The sequence below is a fragment of the Cyrtonyx montezumae genome, unplaced genomic scaffold (assembly GCF_038088225.1).
Source record: "Cyrtonyx montezumae isolate F1298 unplaced genomic scaffold, pur_monq_1.0 scaffold_18, whole genome shotgun sequence".
NCBI lineage: Eukaryota > Metazoa > Chordata > Aves > Galliformes > Odontophoridae > Cyrtonyx > Cyrtonyx montezumae.
The window spans coordinates 16,742,978-16,758,340 of record NW_027071914.1 but is presented as its reverse complement, the minus strand read 5'-3'; the positions used below and the strand labels follow the sequence as shown (position 1 = coordinate 16,758,340).

The 15,363-nt window shown below is 54.7% G+C and overlaps 1 protein-coding gene across 1 annotated transcript in view; it reads left to right on the top strand.

Moving 5' to 3' along the window:
• The first annotated feature begins 959 nt into the window (after positions 1 to 959).
• Positions 960 to 15,363, top strand: part of NR3C1 (nuclear receptor subfamily 3 group C member 1) — a 49,551-nt gene continuing 35,147 nt past the window's right edge. The window contains exons 1-2 of the mRNA XM_065734925.1: positions 960 to 1,031; positions 2,541 to 3,726. Of these exons, the coding sequence (XP_065590997.1) occupies positions 2,555 to 3,726 (1,172 nt within the window). The 5' untranslated portion in view covers positions 960 to 1,031; positions 2,541 to 2,554. The remainder of the gene's footprint in view (positions 1,032 to 2,540; positions 3,727 to 15,363) is intronic.

Here is a 15,363-nt window from a genome sequence, read left to right as displayed (position 1 = left end):
GCCCCGCTCGGCTCCCCCCCGTTATTCCTTTTATTCCGACCCACCCAGCGAAGCGGCACCGCGAGGCTGAGCCGCACGTCCCAATGACAGCGTTTGCGCCGCAGCCGGACGAGCTCTCGCCCCGTTCCCGGTCCCCTCTTTCCCTCAACTCCCCCGTGGGCTTTCCAGTTTCCGCGCACTTCGGCTCCGGCCCTTCACCCCCCCCACGCCTCCAGCGACCCCGCGGATCGGCACGTAAAGCCGCGAGCTCCTTCCCGGCGACTTCTCGCCCGCCCCCTCGCACGCCCCCCGCGGGCTCCCACCCACCGCCCGGATGGGGCGGACGTGAGCGGAGGGGCAGCGCCCGGAGCCGCGACCCGAGGAGCGGGGACGGGAGCGGGGCGGGGCGGCATCGGGCCGAGCCCGGGCGGCGGCGGAGGGCCCCTCGGAGCCCGGGCGGAGGCTGCAGTTGCCCGGCGCAGCCAACAGGTCGCACCGTTCCCCCTCGCTTGAGCCCGGCGGGCGCTGCCCCGCGGAGCCGAGCGGAGCCGCGCGGGGCCGGAGCGGAGCGGGCGCTGCAGCCGCCCCTATAAGTGCCGCCGGCTCCACTCCCTCTCCACGTCGGGGAGGCGGGCGGCAGGGAGGGGGCGGGGAGGCGGCCGCCGCCGTCCTCCATTTTGTGGCTGGGGCACAGCACCGCCGAGCGCGGCGCGGCCGAGGGGAGGGCGGCGGGAGGGGGCGGGCGGCGCGGAGCGGAGCGGGGCAAAGTCTGCGGAGGCAATTAGCGCTAATTAGCGAGGGGGCGCCGCGGGCAGCGGAGGGAGGGGCGGGGATTTGGGCCGGGGCTCGGGCCGGTGGGAGGAGGAAGGGGGGGGAGGGGGGGTGGCGGCGACGGACGCGCTCCGCTCCAGGAGGGGCGGCTGCTGACTTCCTCCGCCCGCCCCGCTCCGCTCAGCCCCGCTCAGCCCCGCTCAGCCCGCTGCCCCCCGCCGCTGCCCCCGGCCGCCATGGCGGTGGGCGGCTGAAGGACCCAGCGCCCCCCCCTGGACGAGGTAAGGGCCTCGGGGTGGGGGGGGGGGTCCGAGAACGGGGACGGGGGGGGACGTCGTGGGGCCGGGAACTTCCTTGGGAAGTGGCGGGGGGGCGCCCCGTAGGAATGCCCCGAGCGCCGGGGGGGAGGAGGGGGTGGGGTGGGGGTGCGGACCGGTCGGGCCGCCCGACGGGACGGGGTTGGGGGCGGCCCCGGGGTTTGGCTGCCGCCCGCAGCACGGGTGGTCGCGGGGAGCCGAGCGCAGGGGGAGCGCGGCGCCCCGCAGCCGTGGGCCGCTGTTATTTTGCAGAAGTGGGTGTGCCAGGAGACGGCTCAACAGGTCCCGACACATTGCTCGGGAAGCCGCGCCGCGCGGACGGCGATTCGCCGCTCTTCGCTCCGTCCGTGGGTCCGCGCGGGTCGCTCCGGCCGCGTGTCCGCTGCTGCCGGGGACGTGGTCGGACGGAGCGGTTCGGGCTCCTTCCCCTCGCGTGAGCGCGGCGGAGCCGAAGCGGATGGGATGTGCGCGGGTCCGCGCTTCGCTGTTTCGGTTCTTGCCGTGTTTTCTCCTCGGAGCCGTCGCGCGGCGTTTTCACGATCCCCGAATTTCGGGGGCTGCCCCGCGGGGTGCGTTCGGGCGTCGGGGCGGGGGGGGGGGGGTTGGGGGATTTTAGTCGGGGAAACGGGGCTGAGGGATTCTCCGTTCGCGAGACGATCCCGAAGCGTTGCCTGCCCCGGGCTCGGCGCTCGGCCGGGCCGCCCGTAGGCTGCCGGCTGCGGCCCTCTGCCCGCCCCGTGCGGGGCCGGGAGCTGCGCCGTGTGCCCCGGGGCTGCGGGGGAAAGGCGGCGGGGGAAGTTCGCATAAGAATTTGCAGTTTTTCTCTAAATATTTACGCTCTGCGCTGGAAGTAAATAGGGTAAATGCGAACAGATGAAGCTGAGATTTACGGTCGGCGCTGGGTGGCTTTGGAGGACAGCCGCGAGCTTTTAAAGCGTTTGAAGCTCATAAAAACGCTACTTCGCTTCGAGTTGGGCTTTGTTTGGAAACGTGGGGCTTATTTACGGAATCACGGTGACTTAATTCTAGGACTCTCGCGTTGTGTTTCAGGCTGAGCTTAGCCGTGGTGCGGCTCCCGGGCAGCGGCTGTGCTTTAGGGCCGGCTGGCACTGAGCGGAGCTGGGAGGTCTCTGTCGGAGGCGGTGAATGAGGCACTTTCACGGTTCGCAGCTCCTCTGCTTGCTGGCGTGGCTGGCGGAGCTGGGGAGTGCTCACAGAGCGCCTGACGTGGTGCTCTGCGCTCCGTACGGCTTCAGCAAAGCTTGAGAATAATAATAATAATTCTTATCACTCGTCTGTTAATACGTACGTGTGTCAGTGGGTTTGGGGTAAACGTGGCGTGGCAGTTCGTCGCTCGGTTCGCTGCGCTTCTGTTCCCGGGTCGCCAGACCAGGCTGATGATTTCTCCTGCTCTCGTCCTGTCGTTAAGTACCCTTGATGTGCTAACTTTGATGTCTTGTGATCTTTTTATAGCCAATGTTAAAATAATGGATTCCAAAGAATTGCTTAAGTCGTCAGATCAAGACGAAACCAGGAAAAATGCGCTCATCAGTACCAAAGGAGGGATCGTGATGGACTTCCATCCGCCCTTCAGGGGTGGAGCCTCCGCTCAAGCCCCTGTATCTGCAGCTCCTCTCCCCGTGTCTTCTCAGTCAGACTCTGCTCAGCAACCCGCTCTGGCTGACTTCTCAAAAGGATTGGTAAACAATGTGCCTCCGCCGGACCTGTCCAAGGCAGTGTCGCTCTCCATGGGACTGTATATGGGCGAAACAGATGCGAAAGTGATGGGAAACGACCTTGGATTTTCACAGCAGGGCCAAACTGGCATCTCTTCTGGAGAAACGGACTTCAGGCTGCTGGAGGAAAGCATTGCAAGCTTGAACAAGTCCTCGAGCCTGGCAGAGGACACGAAGGGAGCAGTGTCGTCCGAGGTGCCGCTGGAGCCGGACTTTGCGGGCATGGCTGGCCGCGGGCCCCTGGAGCAGGGGGCTTCGGTCCAAAGCCAGGGCGGCTCCAACGGCGGCAGCCTGAAGCTGTTCTCTGAAGACCAAAGCACCCTGGATATCCTCCAGGATTTAGAGCTGCCGTCGGTATCGCCTGGCAAAGAGCCGAACGGGAGTCCGTGGCGGCTCGACCCGTTGCTCGATGACGGAGGCTTGCTGTCCCCCATCTCCGCTGACGACACCTTCCTCCTGGAAGGAAACCTGGGGGAGGACTGCAAGCCCCCCATTCTGTCTGACACTAAACCTAAAATTAATGAGCGTGGTGACCTTTTACCCAGTTCCAAAATGCCAATGCCTCAAGTGAAAACAGAAAAGGAAGACTTCATTGAACTCTGTACTCCTGGCATAAAGCAAGAAAACATGGGCCCAATTTACTGTCAGGCAAACTTCTCTGGGTCTAATCTGCTGGGTTCGAAAGTGTCCGCCATCTCCATCCACGGTGTCAGTACCTCTGGGGGACAGATGTATCACTATGATTTAAATACTGCATCGCTCTCTCAGCAGCAGGATCAGAAACCAATTTTTAATATCATTCCATCTCTTCCTGCCGGTTCAGAAAATTGGAATAGGTGCCAGGGATCAGGGGACGAGGCTTTGGCTCCCTTGGGAACGCTCAACCTTTCTGGCAGACCTGCTTTCTCTAATGGCTATTCAAGGTAATCCTTTTACTTCTCTTCCTTACGGTAGCGCACGCCGCTTTGCTTTCTGCTCCGGGTCGGTCGTGGCTCTGCTGGTTGTGCTGCTGGGCACAGCTGCGGTGCGGAAGGGAAGGAAGGAGCAGGGAGGCAGACGGGCTGGGAAAGAAGTTTAAAATGCATCCCGGAGTGAAATGGAGTCCTCTGCGGAAGGACCCACGCGCAGGGGGAAGCCGCTGTGTGTCCAGAAGCCGCTTCGTTCAGGGGTCAGAGGATCCGTTGCTGCAGCGTGAGTTTTTTGGTTGTTTTTCCCCCCTGGTGTTACTGAAATTGGGCACAAAAATAACTTGGTTGCTGGGTAAATTTCTAGAATTGCATTGAAGCTGAACCGGAGCTCTAGCTTCGCTTGGTGTTGCGTTTGCCTTACATGGACAAGAGGACCCTGAGTAGGAAGCGCTCAGCAGTTCGTTTATTAGCCGCGTTTGGAGAGATAAGAGTGTTTGCAGAGATTTACCCGTACCTGGTTTAGCCGGAGCTGCAGCGGGGCGGCTTGCAGGCGGTGCTGGGAGGAGGTGCACCGGGGCTCTGTGCTGTGCTTTGTGCCAGCAGCACGGCGGTGCAGCTCTCAGCGGGTGCTGTGTCTGCTCAGAGGACTGCTCTGGCTGCTGTGCCCGCTGTGTTTTCCTTGGCTGTGCTGTGCTCGGCGTGTTGCACTCACCTGGGGAGGAGGGTTAGGCCACGGCTCTTCGGGTCTGAATGCAGAGAGGCGGTGGCTGCAGGTTCGGTGCGTGTCTGCGTGAGCTCTGCTTTCCCACGGGTCAGTGGGATGGAGGAGAGCTCCTGGTTCCTTGGGCAGGCTGCTGTAATCTGCTTCGGCCTCAGCTTCAGTGGTAGCTTTCGGTTCTTGCAGTGGAGGTGTGTGTTCCTCTAGTGACACATCTAAAGCCAGCTGCAGCGTGAGGAAGCCAGGAAGGGGAATCGGGCTTGGGGGAGAAGGTCCATTTTGATGGATGAATATTGGATGTGCCTTATCGTTTATTTGACAGAGCAGAAATCCTTCGTAGTGACCTTTTGCATAACCAGTCCAACTTCCACGTTGCTCTTCTTTTGTTTTATAGGTTTTTGCATGGGGTTGATTTTTTTTTTCTCACATTATATATATGTGTGTGTGTGTGTATATATGTATATGACGGTTGTTATAAAATCTGCATCCTAGCAAGAGCTGTTCCTGGGTTTGGGAGATGCATTTCAGAGCGTATCCCACATGAATAATGGCAGCATCACTTTTGAGACTTTCTGTGAAGTTGGCGTGCTGTTTTTCTTGTGCAGAACTGTTTGGTTGGACCCAAGCGTGCCTGTGGCTGAGTGCTGCACACATACGTTGGTAGCGCTTCGGGCAGTGGCACAAACAGCATTTTTGTGTGCTTCATTCCTGATATTGCTGTGATGAAAAGCCCTCCCGAGCTCCTAATGTGTGCAGCACAGATCTGATCCCGCAGTGCCTGGTGCTGTCCTGGTGCTTTTGGAGCAGTCCAGGGCAGCTGATGGGCTCTGGGGCCAGTGTGGGTCTTATTGTTTTCTTCTGCCTTCATTGAGATAATGAGGCTTATCTTAATATACATATTTAAAAAGAAAAAGGGGGTTGCTGCTGGTTTTGCTTAAAATGTTTGTTGGATTTCCTGTGTTTGCGGAAGCTGTTATTTATTTATTTTTAACTATATTAAAGCTACAGGTCCAGCTCCAGGCCCAGCATTGCTCACTTTGCTTCTGCACTTTCTTTCCTTACAATAGAGGCAACTTCTTCGTTTTACCACAGCCGTGGGGTGCTGATGAATCCCGGGGGCTGGGATGGGAATTCATTCTTCCTCAGCTTTGTCCCATTCGATCAGGGTGACCGGGTCCCTTTCAGTGGATGTTTTGTAGGTGTGTTTGTTAGCACCCAGAAGATTTCAGAGCAATGGCACTTTTACTGTTTGATCCAGAAACAAAGGAGGATGCACCTCGGGAGGCTCCTGTGGGCGGTTGGGGTTCGGTTTGTTGCTTTCTTTGAGGTACTGATTCTGAGAGATGAAGGCTGGGATCGCTGGGCTTCACTTTCCAATAGGAAATGTTTCCAACTGCTGCTGGTCGTCCTTCAGTATTCAAAATGTGACTGATGTGCTGAGTGCATGGGAGGAGCAGCCGGGGCTGCGCTCAGGTGTGCACGCAGTGCCGCTTGCACTGTTTGAATGGGGAGCATGCAGTGTTTGTAGACAAGCAGCCTTAAACTTCTCATGCCATTTTCAATTTCCTAATGGTAGCAAAGCACGCCGTCTCAAATGAGATGCATGATAATCAGGGCTGAGAAAGCTAATCAGTTACCCTCTGAACGGTGGAAAGCGTTCCGAAGTGAATGCAGCTCGAGCAGGATGCAGACACAGGGCACTGCACGCAGCTGGCAGCGTGGGGCAGCCCCGGCACTGGGGGGGCTCCCGGAGGAGTGCTCGGGGTCTGGGAGTGGGGCAGGGCGCACTGCGAGGCTTTGCCAGGCGCAGTGCTGAGGAACTGGGGCTCTTGGTGGTGCGTGTGTCCAACCTGATACCGACGGTGATGCGCTGCACGAAGTGAAGTGGGTCGAGTTCCAGGGGAAGGGCTCCAGCGCCGTGCGCTCGCTGCTCTGTGGAGCAGTGGGTTTGATGCGTTTTCCACTCGCTGTCTCGCTGCCCTGACTTCCTGGAGATGTGGCTCGTCGGGGTAGCGGAGGACGGCGAGAAGCGCTGCAGCAGCGCAGAGTTCTCTGTATTTTTTTTCTCAGCCTACAGCCAGAATGTACAGCAAGTGGGCCCCCTTGGCAGCAGCACGGCTTCTAGTGTTACATCTGAAATCATTCCTAGCGCTCCAGCTTGTGGGGATAGGGATCAGGAAGGTTTGAGGAAGGGCAAGAGCTGCGAGCAGCGGCGGAGCAGAACCTGAACGGGAAGTTCTGCCGCCGGCTGCAGCCCGAGGTGCTGCTCCAGGGACAGCCGTGCTGGGCCCAGAGGTTGTCCCAGGAGGAAGGGGAAAGCGGTGGGTGGCTGCTGGAGGTGTGCAGGGCAGGGGTCTGCCGGCTGCACTGCACTGTCCCAGCGTGGCCCCCAGCCAGGGGGGGCTTGTCAGGCTTGGCACGGCACGGGGCTGCAGTGCCTGGCTCAGCTGTGTCACGCGTGGCACTCTGTGAGCGTCTCTGGCCACTCACTTCTGACATACAGAGCAGAGCTGTTGCGTGGGGCAGTTCGATAGTCTCTTGTCGTGACTTGTCTGCTTCAGGTCGCCCTGAGCTTGGCATTCGAGTTCTGGAGACCCGCAACAGAAGAGCTGATCTGTATGTTTATTTTCGGCAGGAGGGGCAGAAGAGGAACGTCCTGCAGCAGGCACCAAAGGGTGCTGTGGAAGTTGAGGCAGCAAGGTAGATAGCAGACCAGTTCGGATGAAGTCTCCTTTTCCCCACTGAAGTGATCCATCCTGCTGGTTGGAAGCTGAGCAGGTTTTTGCCAACCCAAACTGTAACGGCCCTGCTTCTGAGCCTAGTTGTAGCTTACAGAGAGAAAAGTGGATTTGTGCTGTTATTGCATATGTATTTTTTTTTATCCACTGTAACAGGAGCGAAATCCCACTGCGTGCCCCGCTGACAGTAACAGAGAAGCTGCCTTTCTGTGGCCGTGCTGCTGGGCTGCTGCGGCTCAGTGGGGCGCTGGTGGCCGTATCCCTCTGCTCTGGATGCCCGGAGATGTTGGGTGTAAACCTTCCAGCCATGCTTCTGGGTGGGTTTTTCCTCGTTGCTGTGCAGAGCTCAATGAAGAGATCATCTCTTAATTCCATTAGCCTATTGTATGCTAGTCATAAAAAAAAAAGCTGTTACATTTTTCTTTTGTAGTCTGTGGCTTCGGGGTCTATTCAGAATGCTTCTTGCAGGTCATGAAAGATGCAGCACTGCCTGGTCCACCCAAAATATGGTTGGCAGTGGTTTCCTTGGGGTTCCTTGTTATTCCTCCCCGTGTCAGTGTGAGCAGACCAGGCCAAGCAAATGAGCTTATGTTTCCTGGTGGCAACTTCCCTCCTCACAAACCCGTGCTCACGGAGCTTTTGTTACGTATGGGTTGTGCCAAGGCTTGCTGTGTCATTGCTGCTGAGGAACATAACATATCCATGAAATCCCATCTTCAACCCGAAAGCTTTGTAGAGCTATAGCTGCAGTGACCTCAGTGTTACCAAAATATCCGTTTGTGTGTAGTCTCTGGCATACAGAAGTGAACTCCAGAATGTATGAAAATAATCAGCGTGCATCTGTTTCTGTGATTCTGAGAACAGTTACACGTTGAGCAAGGTAGTTGCTAGGAGGAGTGCTTGACTGTGTGGTATTTGTGGAGCAGATCCTGAGGGTTTGTTGGATAAGCTCTCTGGTTTCATAGTCTTCGTCTCCCAGACACCATCACTATATGCCAATTTAATCCTACGATTTGCTGAAGTATTAATGCATTGCATCATGACTTTCACAGGCTACGTGTTGTTCTCGTGACAGGTTTTCTGACTGGTTCGCTGTAGTGTGAAATCCATTTAGGATACAGCAATTGCTTAAGTAACCGAGACGCTCACGGGCCGGGAGTAAATCTTGTTCTGAGAGCTGGGCCCTGGAACTAACGGGGGGGCAGTGTCAGCTGGGAGCCCCATCCCATGGGGCAGCATCAGTGGGGTGAGGGCACGGGGTGTGGACAGAGCCGAGCTCCTGCAGTTAGGGAGGGGAGTAATTCTTCATGCTAAGGCAGCATGTCAGGTTGGGAGCATGAGTTAGTGCAGTTACTCTCTCCTGGAGGGTTTCCTTCTTACCTCATCTTTGCCATGGAGAAGGAAGCTGTCGAGTTCTGGATGTGCTTCCCGTGCCCTTAGCTGATGCAGGCGATGCTGACTCTGCTGAGGAGCTCTCTGCCCGAGGTCTCATGCTGCTCAGCTCTGCACTGTGCTGCCTGACGGAGCCGTGGGGGCTGGCTGGGCACGGGGCACTGCTGCAGCCAGGCTGGATGTGTTTCTTCACTGCTCTTACATGAGAGAATTGAGTTTGGATTCCAGGACACGGTGATACTTCTCCAGGACACCGTGTAGGGTGCAGTGTTAATGGTTCCCGAAATCAATAATGGCTCCGACTGTGTGTGTGTTTCTGGAGGAAGTGCTGTTCTGCAAATCCATCGTGACATCTCGCAGAGTACGTTTATATTCCAGCCAACTGTGTTCTTAATATAGGCTGTATCAATTTGTTATAATTAAAAGTCTCAGTTCCGCCTGTACCTATGGATCCTCGCTCCATGTTAAGTTCTTCCTGGAAAGTAATAATCCTGAGGCACTTTGAAGATTAATGTCCAGCGAGCTGCCGCCGTTTTTTGTGCAGATGCAGCGTAATGTGTGAGCTCTGCTTTGTGCTCTGAGCTCTCAGCTCTCCTGGATTCGTAAAGGCAGAGCTGTGTCTGGGAAAGCAGCTCTGCAGTAACAGTATCCCCCCCAACTGAGCTCAGTTGTGCTGTAATCTTGTGAGGGAACTAAGTTCTGCTGTGGATATTTACAGCGGTGCGTTCTTTGTGCCATTGGTGATGATGTGCACCACCACAGTGTGTCAGGAGCCAGCTGGGCGTGGGGATCGCCTCTGCCTCGTGGTCACGCAGGGTTTAACGTGGAGCTTCGCAGCAGGGCGCGATTGGCCCTGCTCTGCTGTATTCAGATCTCACGTTTCTGGTTGCTTTCATTTTCATAACGAGCTCGAAGTGAGTGCTTCTCAGGGCTCTGGTTTTCTGTTAAAGAAAGTAAGTGGGGTCACAGGAGTCCACCCGATAAAATAGTGCCTGTGAAAGCTGGGCAGCCCCGTGCTGCCAGGTGGGAGCTAACCCGTGTCACTGCCACCTGTAGCTTATTCCAGCAAGTAAACAGAGGCGGTGACCGGCCGGCTTCCTGGCCTGCTTTGTTTGTTTGTTCCTGCTTCTTTTTCTCTGGAGGATCTGAGATCTGCTGCTTCGCTTATCGTAAGAGAGCTTGGAAATTCCTGCAGTCGTGCATGGAGGTGCTCTGGTGGTGGCCTCCTGCCTGCTGGGGGCTTTGCTGTTGTCTCGTAGGAAACCGGTGGGGATGTGAGGGAGCAAGAGTTGTTTTTGTGCCCGTGCATCCCTCTGGGTACCTGCTGGCGTGCTCCTGCTTGCAGGGAGTCTTGCTGGAGGCACTGCAGTCCGACCACCTCCATCTTGCAGCATGCTGGCTCAGGGTGTGCGGCCATTCCCAGCACCTGCTGCGTTGCAGACCAACCCGGCACGGGGCCTGCCTGCTGCTGCCCCTCCTTGGTGCTCGAGCTGCAGCCCTGCAGTGCTGGCATGCCCTTCAGCTCCCTTAGCTGCTTGGGGCCGTGCCTCGGTGTGCCATCACTTGGGAGCACAGGCTTGTCCTGCTGTGGCTCTTCTGCCTAGTCCCACCAGTCCCTGCAGTGGCTCTTCTGCGCCGCTCCTCTCATTCATGGGTTTGGTGTCTGTGATGGAAAAGAGCAGCGGATGCCGTTTACTCCTGTTGTTCCTCAAAGACCTGTCCTGACACAGCCGGGTTTGTGCGCGCTCACGCACAGTGCCGTGATAACACGGGCTGGTGTGGCACAAATCGCTGCAGCGGAGGAACTGCTGCCAGAGCGGTGCAGGCACCAACTCCTTCACGGAGCGCATCTCCGTCGCGGTAAGTCACGCTCGCTGTTTGCTGTGCCACGTTCCCGTTGGTGTGCTGTGCTGCCGTGGCCCTCGGCTCCCGTGCTGCCCTGCTGGGCACCCACTCCCATGGGTGGGGTGTGGGGCACCGCTGGCACGGGTGGGAGCTCCACTTTCTGGGACCTCTGGGTGCGTGAATTGTTGACAGCGCGTTTTGCAGCAACGTCTGCTCCGTGGGTGCGGTGAATATCGGTGTACCCGTGTAGTTTTTTTTTCCCTTTTCTTTGTTTTTCATCATAGATTTGCTAGCTTTCTGAGGAAATGAACTGCTAAAGCCACAGGCTCCATCTGCTTAACAAATCGGAGCTGGAAACACGCGAGTGCTCGTGGAGCTGTGCATTTGCCATGAATTTAAAGCTGTATCTGTAATTGCACAGCGCGTAGTTGGGTGCCCCGGCTGCACGCTGCCTGCTCCTCTTGCAGCTGCCAGGTGCTTTGGTTTGCTTTGCCTGCTGAGTTTCTCCCAGTCTTCTGTCAGGTATGAATTTCTCCAAAATGAATTGTGTCATCCCAGACTGAAAACATCTCTGCGTTTTTGGATCTCTTTAAGACATGAAGCAGATGAGAATAAAAGACAAACTGTTTGAAGAAAGCAGTCTTAACTGAGGCATTGAAAAATGCTTTTGAAAAGTAAAGACCCTGAGATTGGTATCCACATTTTTAGATGCTGGAGATAAGTGAAGGAACGTGGAACTTCAGGGAGGTAATAAGTATTTAGTGAAATAATAGCAAACTGTATATGAAATAACTAATTCAGATTCTTCCTGATTGATGGAATTCCTTACAGATTGGTGGTCTTATTTATTATTATTTTTTAAATGCAAGTGGGAAAAGCTTTACGATGAAGTCAGCAGAGCAGGGAGCTGGGTGAGCTCTCCCAGTTCTGAAAGGTGGATGGGGGGTGGTGCAGCAAGGACCCCTGCCATGGGTCATGCTGTGCAAGGGGAGGTCTGCGTGGCCTTTTCAAGTTACCGGAATTGCATTGCTTACTTCCTTGTATTTATGAATGCTGTTGATGGGGTTTTGTGGTTTGGTCTTTCTCTGTCTGGAGCCATAAAGAAATCAGCAGCTTTTGGGTGTGCTTATGCCAGGGACGTGTGGAGGGGTAAATCTGAAGGGAAAGAATCAAAACCTTCAGGGGAGGATGCGTGTTAATGATGCGTGAGAAGGACGTGGGGACCATCTGACCCACCCGCTGTGTTACCCTGACTTACTGGTAAGCACAGAGCATAAGGATGCGTCAGGAAGGTTCAGGACCCCGGCTCTCTCCTGCTGGAGGGTTCCCAGCTTCGTGGTGTTGCTTCCCGTAGTGGAAGAGCAGACAATTGCGTGTGTCCGTGGCATTGATTTCCCCCCTTCAGCTGATAGATACTTTCTGTCTATCTCAGATCCTTCTGCAGTTGTGACGTTCACTGTGTTTCAAACGTCCTGCAAAAACAAAAATGAAAATATTTGGCCATTGCACAGCACTCTGCAGGAGCAGTTATCGTGGTTGTAACTGAATAATTGCACTTGTGATTGTGGAACACCACTTGCACAAACTTTAAACCCGCACGCTCTCCCAAGCTCCTTGCAGAAGAGTTGCCCCCTCCTCGTGTCCCTGGTGGTGCTGCCCTAGTGCCTCCTTTCTTGCTGCCTCCCATCTTTAAGCACAGCAAAACAATCGGGTTTCTGTTTTTAACACTCACGCTCCCAGTGAAGCTCTCAGAGCTGAAGCTGTGGTCGGCAGCAGCAGAAGTTGCTCTGAACTGATGGCATCTCCATGGCTCTCCAGCCCTCAGCCATTCTGTCTGCATCTGTACTGCAGTTGGTGCAGAAACCCTCTGTAACCTCCTGGAAGGAGAGGGTCCTTCACCTCTGTAACTGAGCGGACTTCATGCTGTTTTTGTCAGGTTTGCTGGGAGCTGTTTCTGGGCCCTGTGTCAGTTTTGTTTCATTGAGCAGCTCTGGTTGGTTTCGTACATGAGCGATGATGGCATTGAAGGGTCGCACCATTTCTTAGTTAGTTATTTTGATGGCAGAGCGAGCAGCTGCCCTGTTCTTGTTCAGCTCGGATTAGGCCTTGTGAGTGTGGTAGCTGACGCTGGAGAGAGGGGATGAAGAGCAGATCCAAATGGAGGGAAGCTTTGCAGAAGTGGAAGGCCGCACGCTGTACTGATGTGAAGATTAATGAAGCGAGCTCGCTTGCCTCCTTGCTCAGATTTCCAGATAAACACAGTTTAAAATGCAAATTTCTAAAAAAATGGCCGCGTGTCTTTTTGTTTTTAAAGCGATTCACCTTGTAAATGGCATAAACCCTTTTTGGGAGACAAGGACTGCCCCGATCAGCGGGCGCTCGCTGGGTGCTGTCACAGACCTGAGCATCTTTGGACAGTTTGGTTTCACACCAGGCTTTTGTAGAGCTCGTTTGGCCCCATGGATTTCAGTGGGAACTCGTTATTTTTTTCCAGTGTGAGTTCTGCTCTATTGTTAAGTCCTTTGATGTTGATTTCTATATACTTTAATGAATCTTGCCCTTCCTGAGCACATATTTCTACTGTGTCCTGCACATCTGCCATTTTCTGGACTGACAAGGAAGTTATTCTGACACTTCAATTTAGTAAAACCAATCTAACAAGTTCTGTAATGAATTAGCTTTCCATACTTGGAGCAGACAAGCCTTCAAATGAAACACCAGCTTATTTGTACCTTAAGTACGTGGTTTAATAAAGATGAAGTTCAGTGCTAGAACTTCTAAGATACGAACATACAATCCTTCATGCTCGTGGTTCCTGACCTCCAGTAGCTAAGAATGTGGTAGGTTTTTTTTTTGTTTTGTTTTTTTAAGTGAGCAGTTAATGTTAGGATGCTTGGGAGATTACCTTCTCAGTCATGAGATATCTAACAACTGTAACGAGAGCAACTGGTTTGTCAGGTGAGCTCGGGCCTATTTTATCACTTTAAAGATTCTTTTAACGTGTTAAAGGTTGGAACATCTGATATCTTACTGAAGAGCAACCACAGGGCTGGAATATTGCCAGCAGCACACTTGTTTGTGTGAGTTATTTTGTTCCAGCCCTCGGAGCAAACCGATACGGTTAAGTTGCACAGCACGCTGCTGGGGAGGGAGGGAGGGAGGAAGTGAGCGACGCTTCTATTTCGGGCTGACCCCCTCTGTAAACTGAGGAAGGGCTGTAAAGGAAACGCAGCCTTCAGCTCTTCGAATCTTTCCAAGGATTCTGGAGCGTTACTGACTGTGACTTCCCGTGTGCTTCGAGCCCCGGCCGTCCTGAAACCGCCGTCCTAAGAACGGGGTGAAAGAAGCCCGCACCTAACAAGGGAAGCCCTAAAGCTCGGCGGGAATGCGTGGCAGGCTGCTCTGCCACCTGCCATCAGGACGTTTGTCTGCAGCGTCCTATTTCGGCCGTCAGAGGTGTTGGTTTTGCAGGCTGTCCCTGCTAGAGACCCGAGGGAGACGCATACGCTTTTAGGTCTGTTCTGTGAGAACAAACTTGAGTTGCTTTTTTGGATCAGGGCGTCGCTTTCTAGGTTCTCTATGAAGGAAGGGAAATAAGTTCAAAGCTTTTTGTTCGCTTGTGTTTTTTGTCCTCAAAGCGGGGTGTAATGGTTCTGCTTTTAGGAAAGTCACGTAACTCCTTATCTGTGCTAGAAGACAGAGTGGCTTTGAAGAAGGCACCCGAAGCAGAGCTGCTGCTTGCGCAGTGCTGCTGTCATGGTGGGATAAGTTTCGCGTGTTCAGTTTTCTTCTGTATTTAGAGATCTGCAGAGCACTAAAAACCGTGAGAGATCCAAAGGTGACCAGGCCCACGTGGGTGCTTGTGACTTTGGCACGTCCCTCCTCAGCAGCGTAGGTTAGCAGCAGCTGGCTGGTGGCAGTGGGTAGTGTTTTCTAGGCAGGGTTTAAAATCGCAGCAGTGTTTTAGCAACAATGATTTGCCATCATATTGTGAGAAACTGTCACTAATTCGTGTATGGAGTTGCAGAGCTGACAGGCTGTCCCACAGCACGGGAGGGTCCGCAGGCACAGGGACTGGTTTGTGTTTCCAGGTGTGTTTCTGGCTGTGACGTGCTGCCCTCGGTGGCACAGAGTGTGTTCAGAGCAGCTCGTGTGGCGGTGTGCGATGCCGGAGGGGAAGCGCTGCATTGGAGCCGGGGCAGATGTGTGGTTGTGGAGGCGTGATGCTGGGCATGGCTGATGGAGAGCCTGCTGGGGCAGGGGTAGAGAGGGAACCGTGTGTAAACGAGACAGTTGTGTTAAAGAACAGTTCTCCCCAAATCCAAAGTAGTAATGGCAGCATGCCTCAAACAGCTCGGAGAGCCACCGGCAGCACTGCACAGTGCGATGCTCGGCGAGGTGACGGGGGGAGTAGCTCCATGTCACTGAGCAGATCAAAACCAGAAAGAAGTCTGTGTTTCAGGACAGGCAGAAGCTTGCCCAGACATGGTGAGCAAAAATCCCGGAGAACACAGAAGGTGAAATGTACAGAAGGAAAATGAGAGGAATTAAGGAGGGGGGGGAGGAAAAAAAAGATCTTGAAGAGCGGTGCTCAGAGCGGTGGTGAGCCATGGCCTGGCTGCAGGGAGAGGAATGGGGCAGTGAGGCCAGCCTGCACCCGGCACCGTGGGGGAGGTGATGCTGATCCTGCAAGGGAAGTGCTGCCTCCTGCAGCGCTGCAGGCTCAGGCTGTCATTGAGTGTGGGGTCAGGGGAAATCCAGGATCGCTCTAATGGGTTTGTGGGTTTTTTTCTCCCTTTGAAGTCTTTAACATGTGTTCTTGCCAAGGGCTATTTGAAAAGAAAAAGAGAAATGTTGTCATGGAACTGAAAGACTGGTCCTTTTATAGGTTTCAGAACTGGTTGAAGAGTAGGAAGCAAAAGGCCTTTGCAGTGGCTTCCCAGGGTGGGAAATTGACTG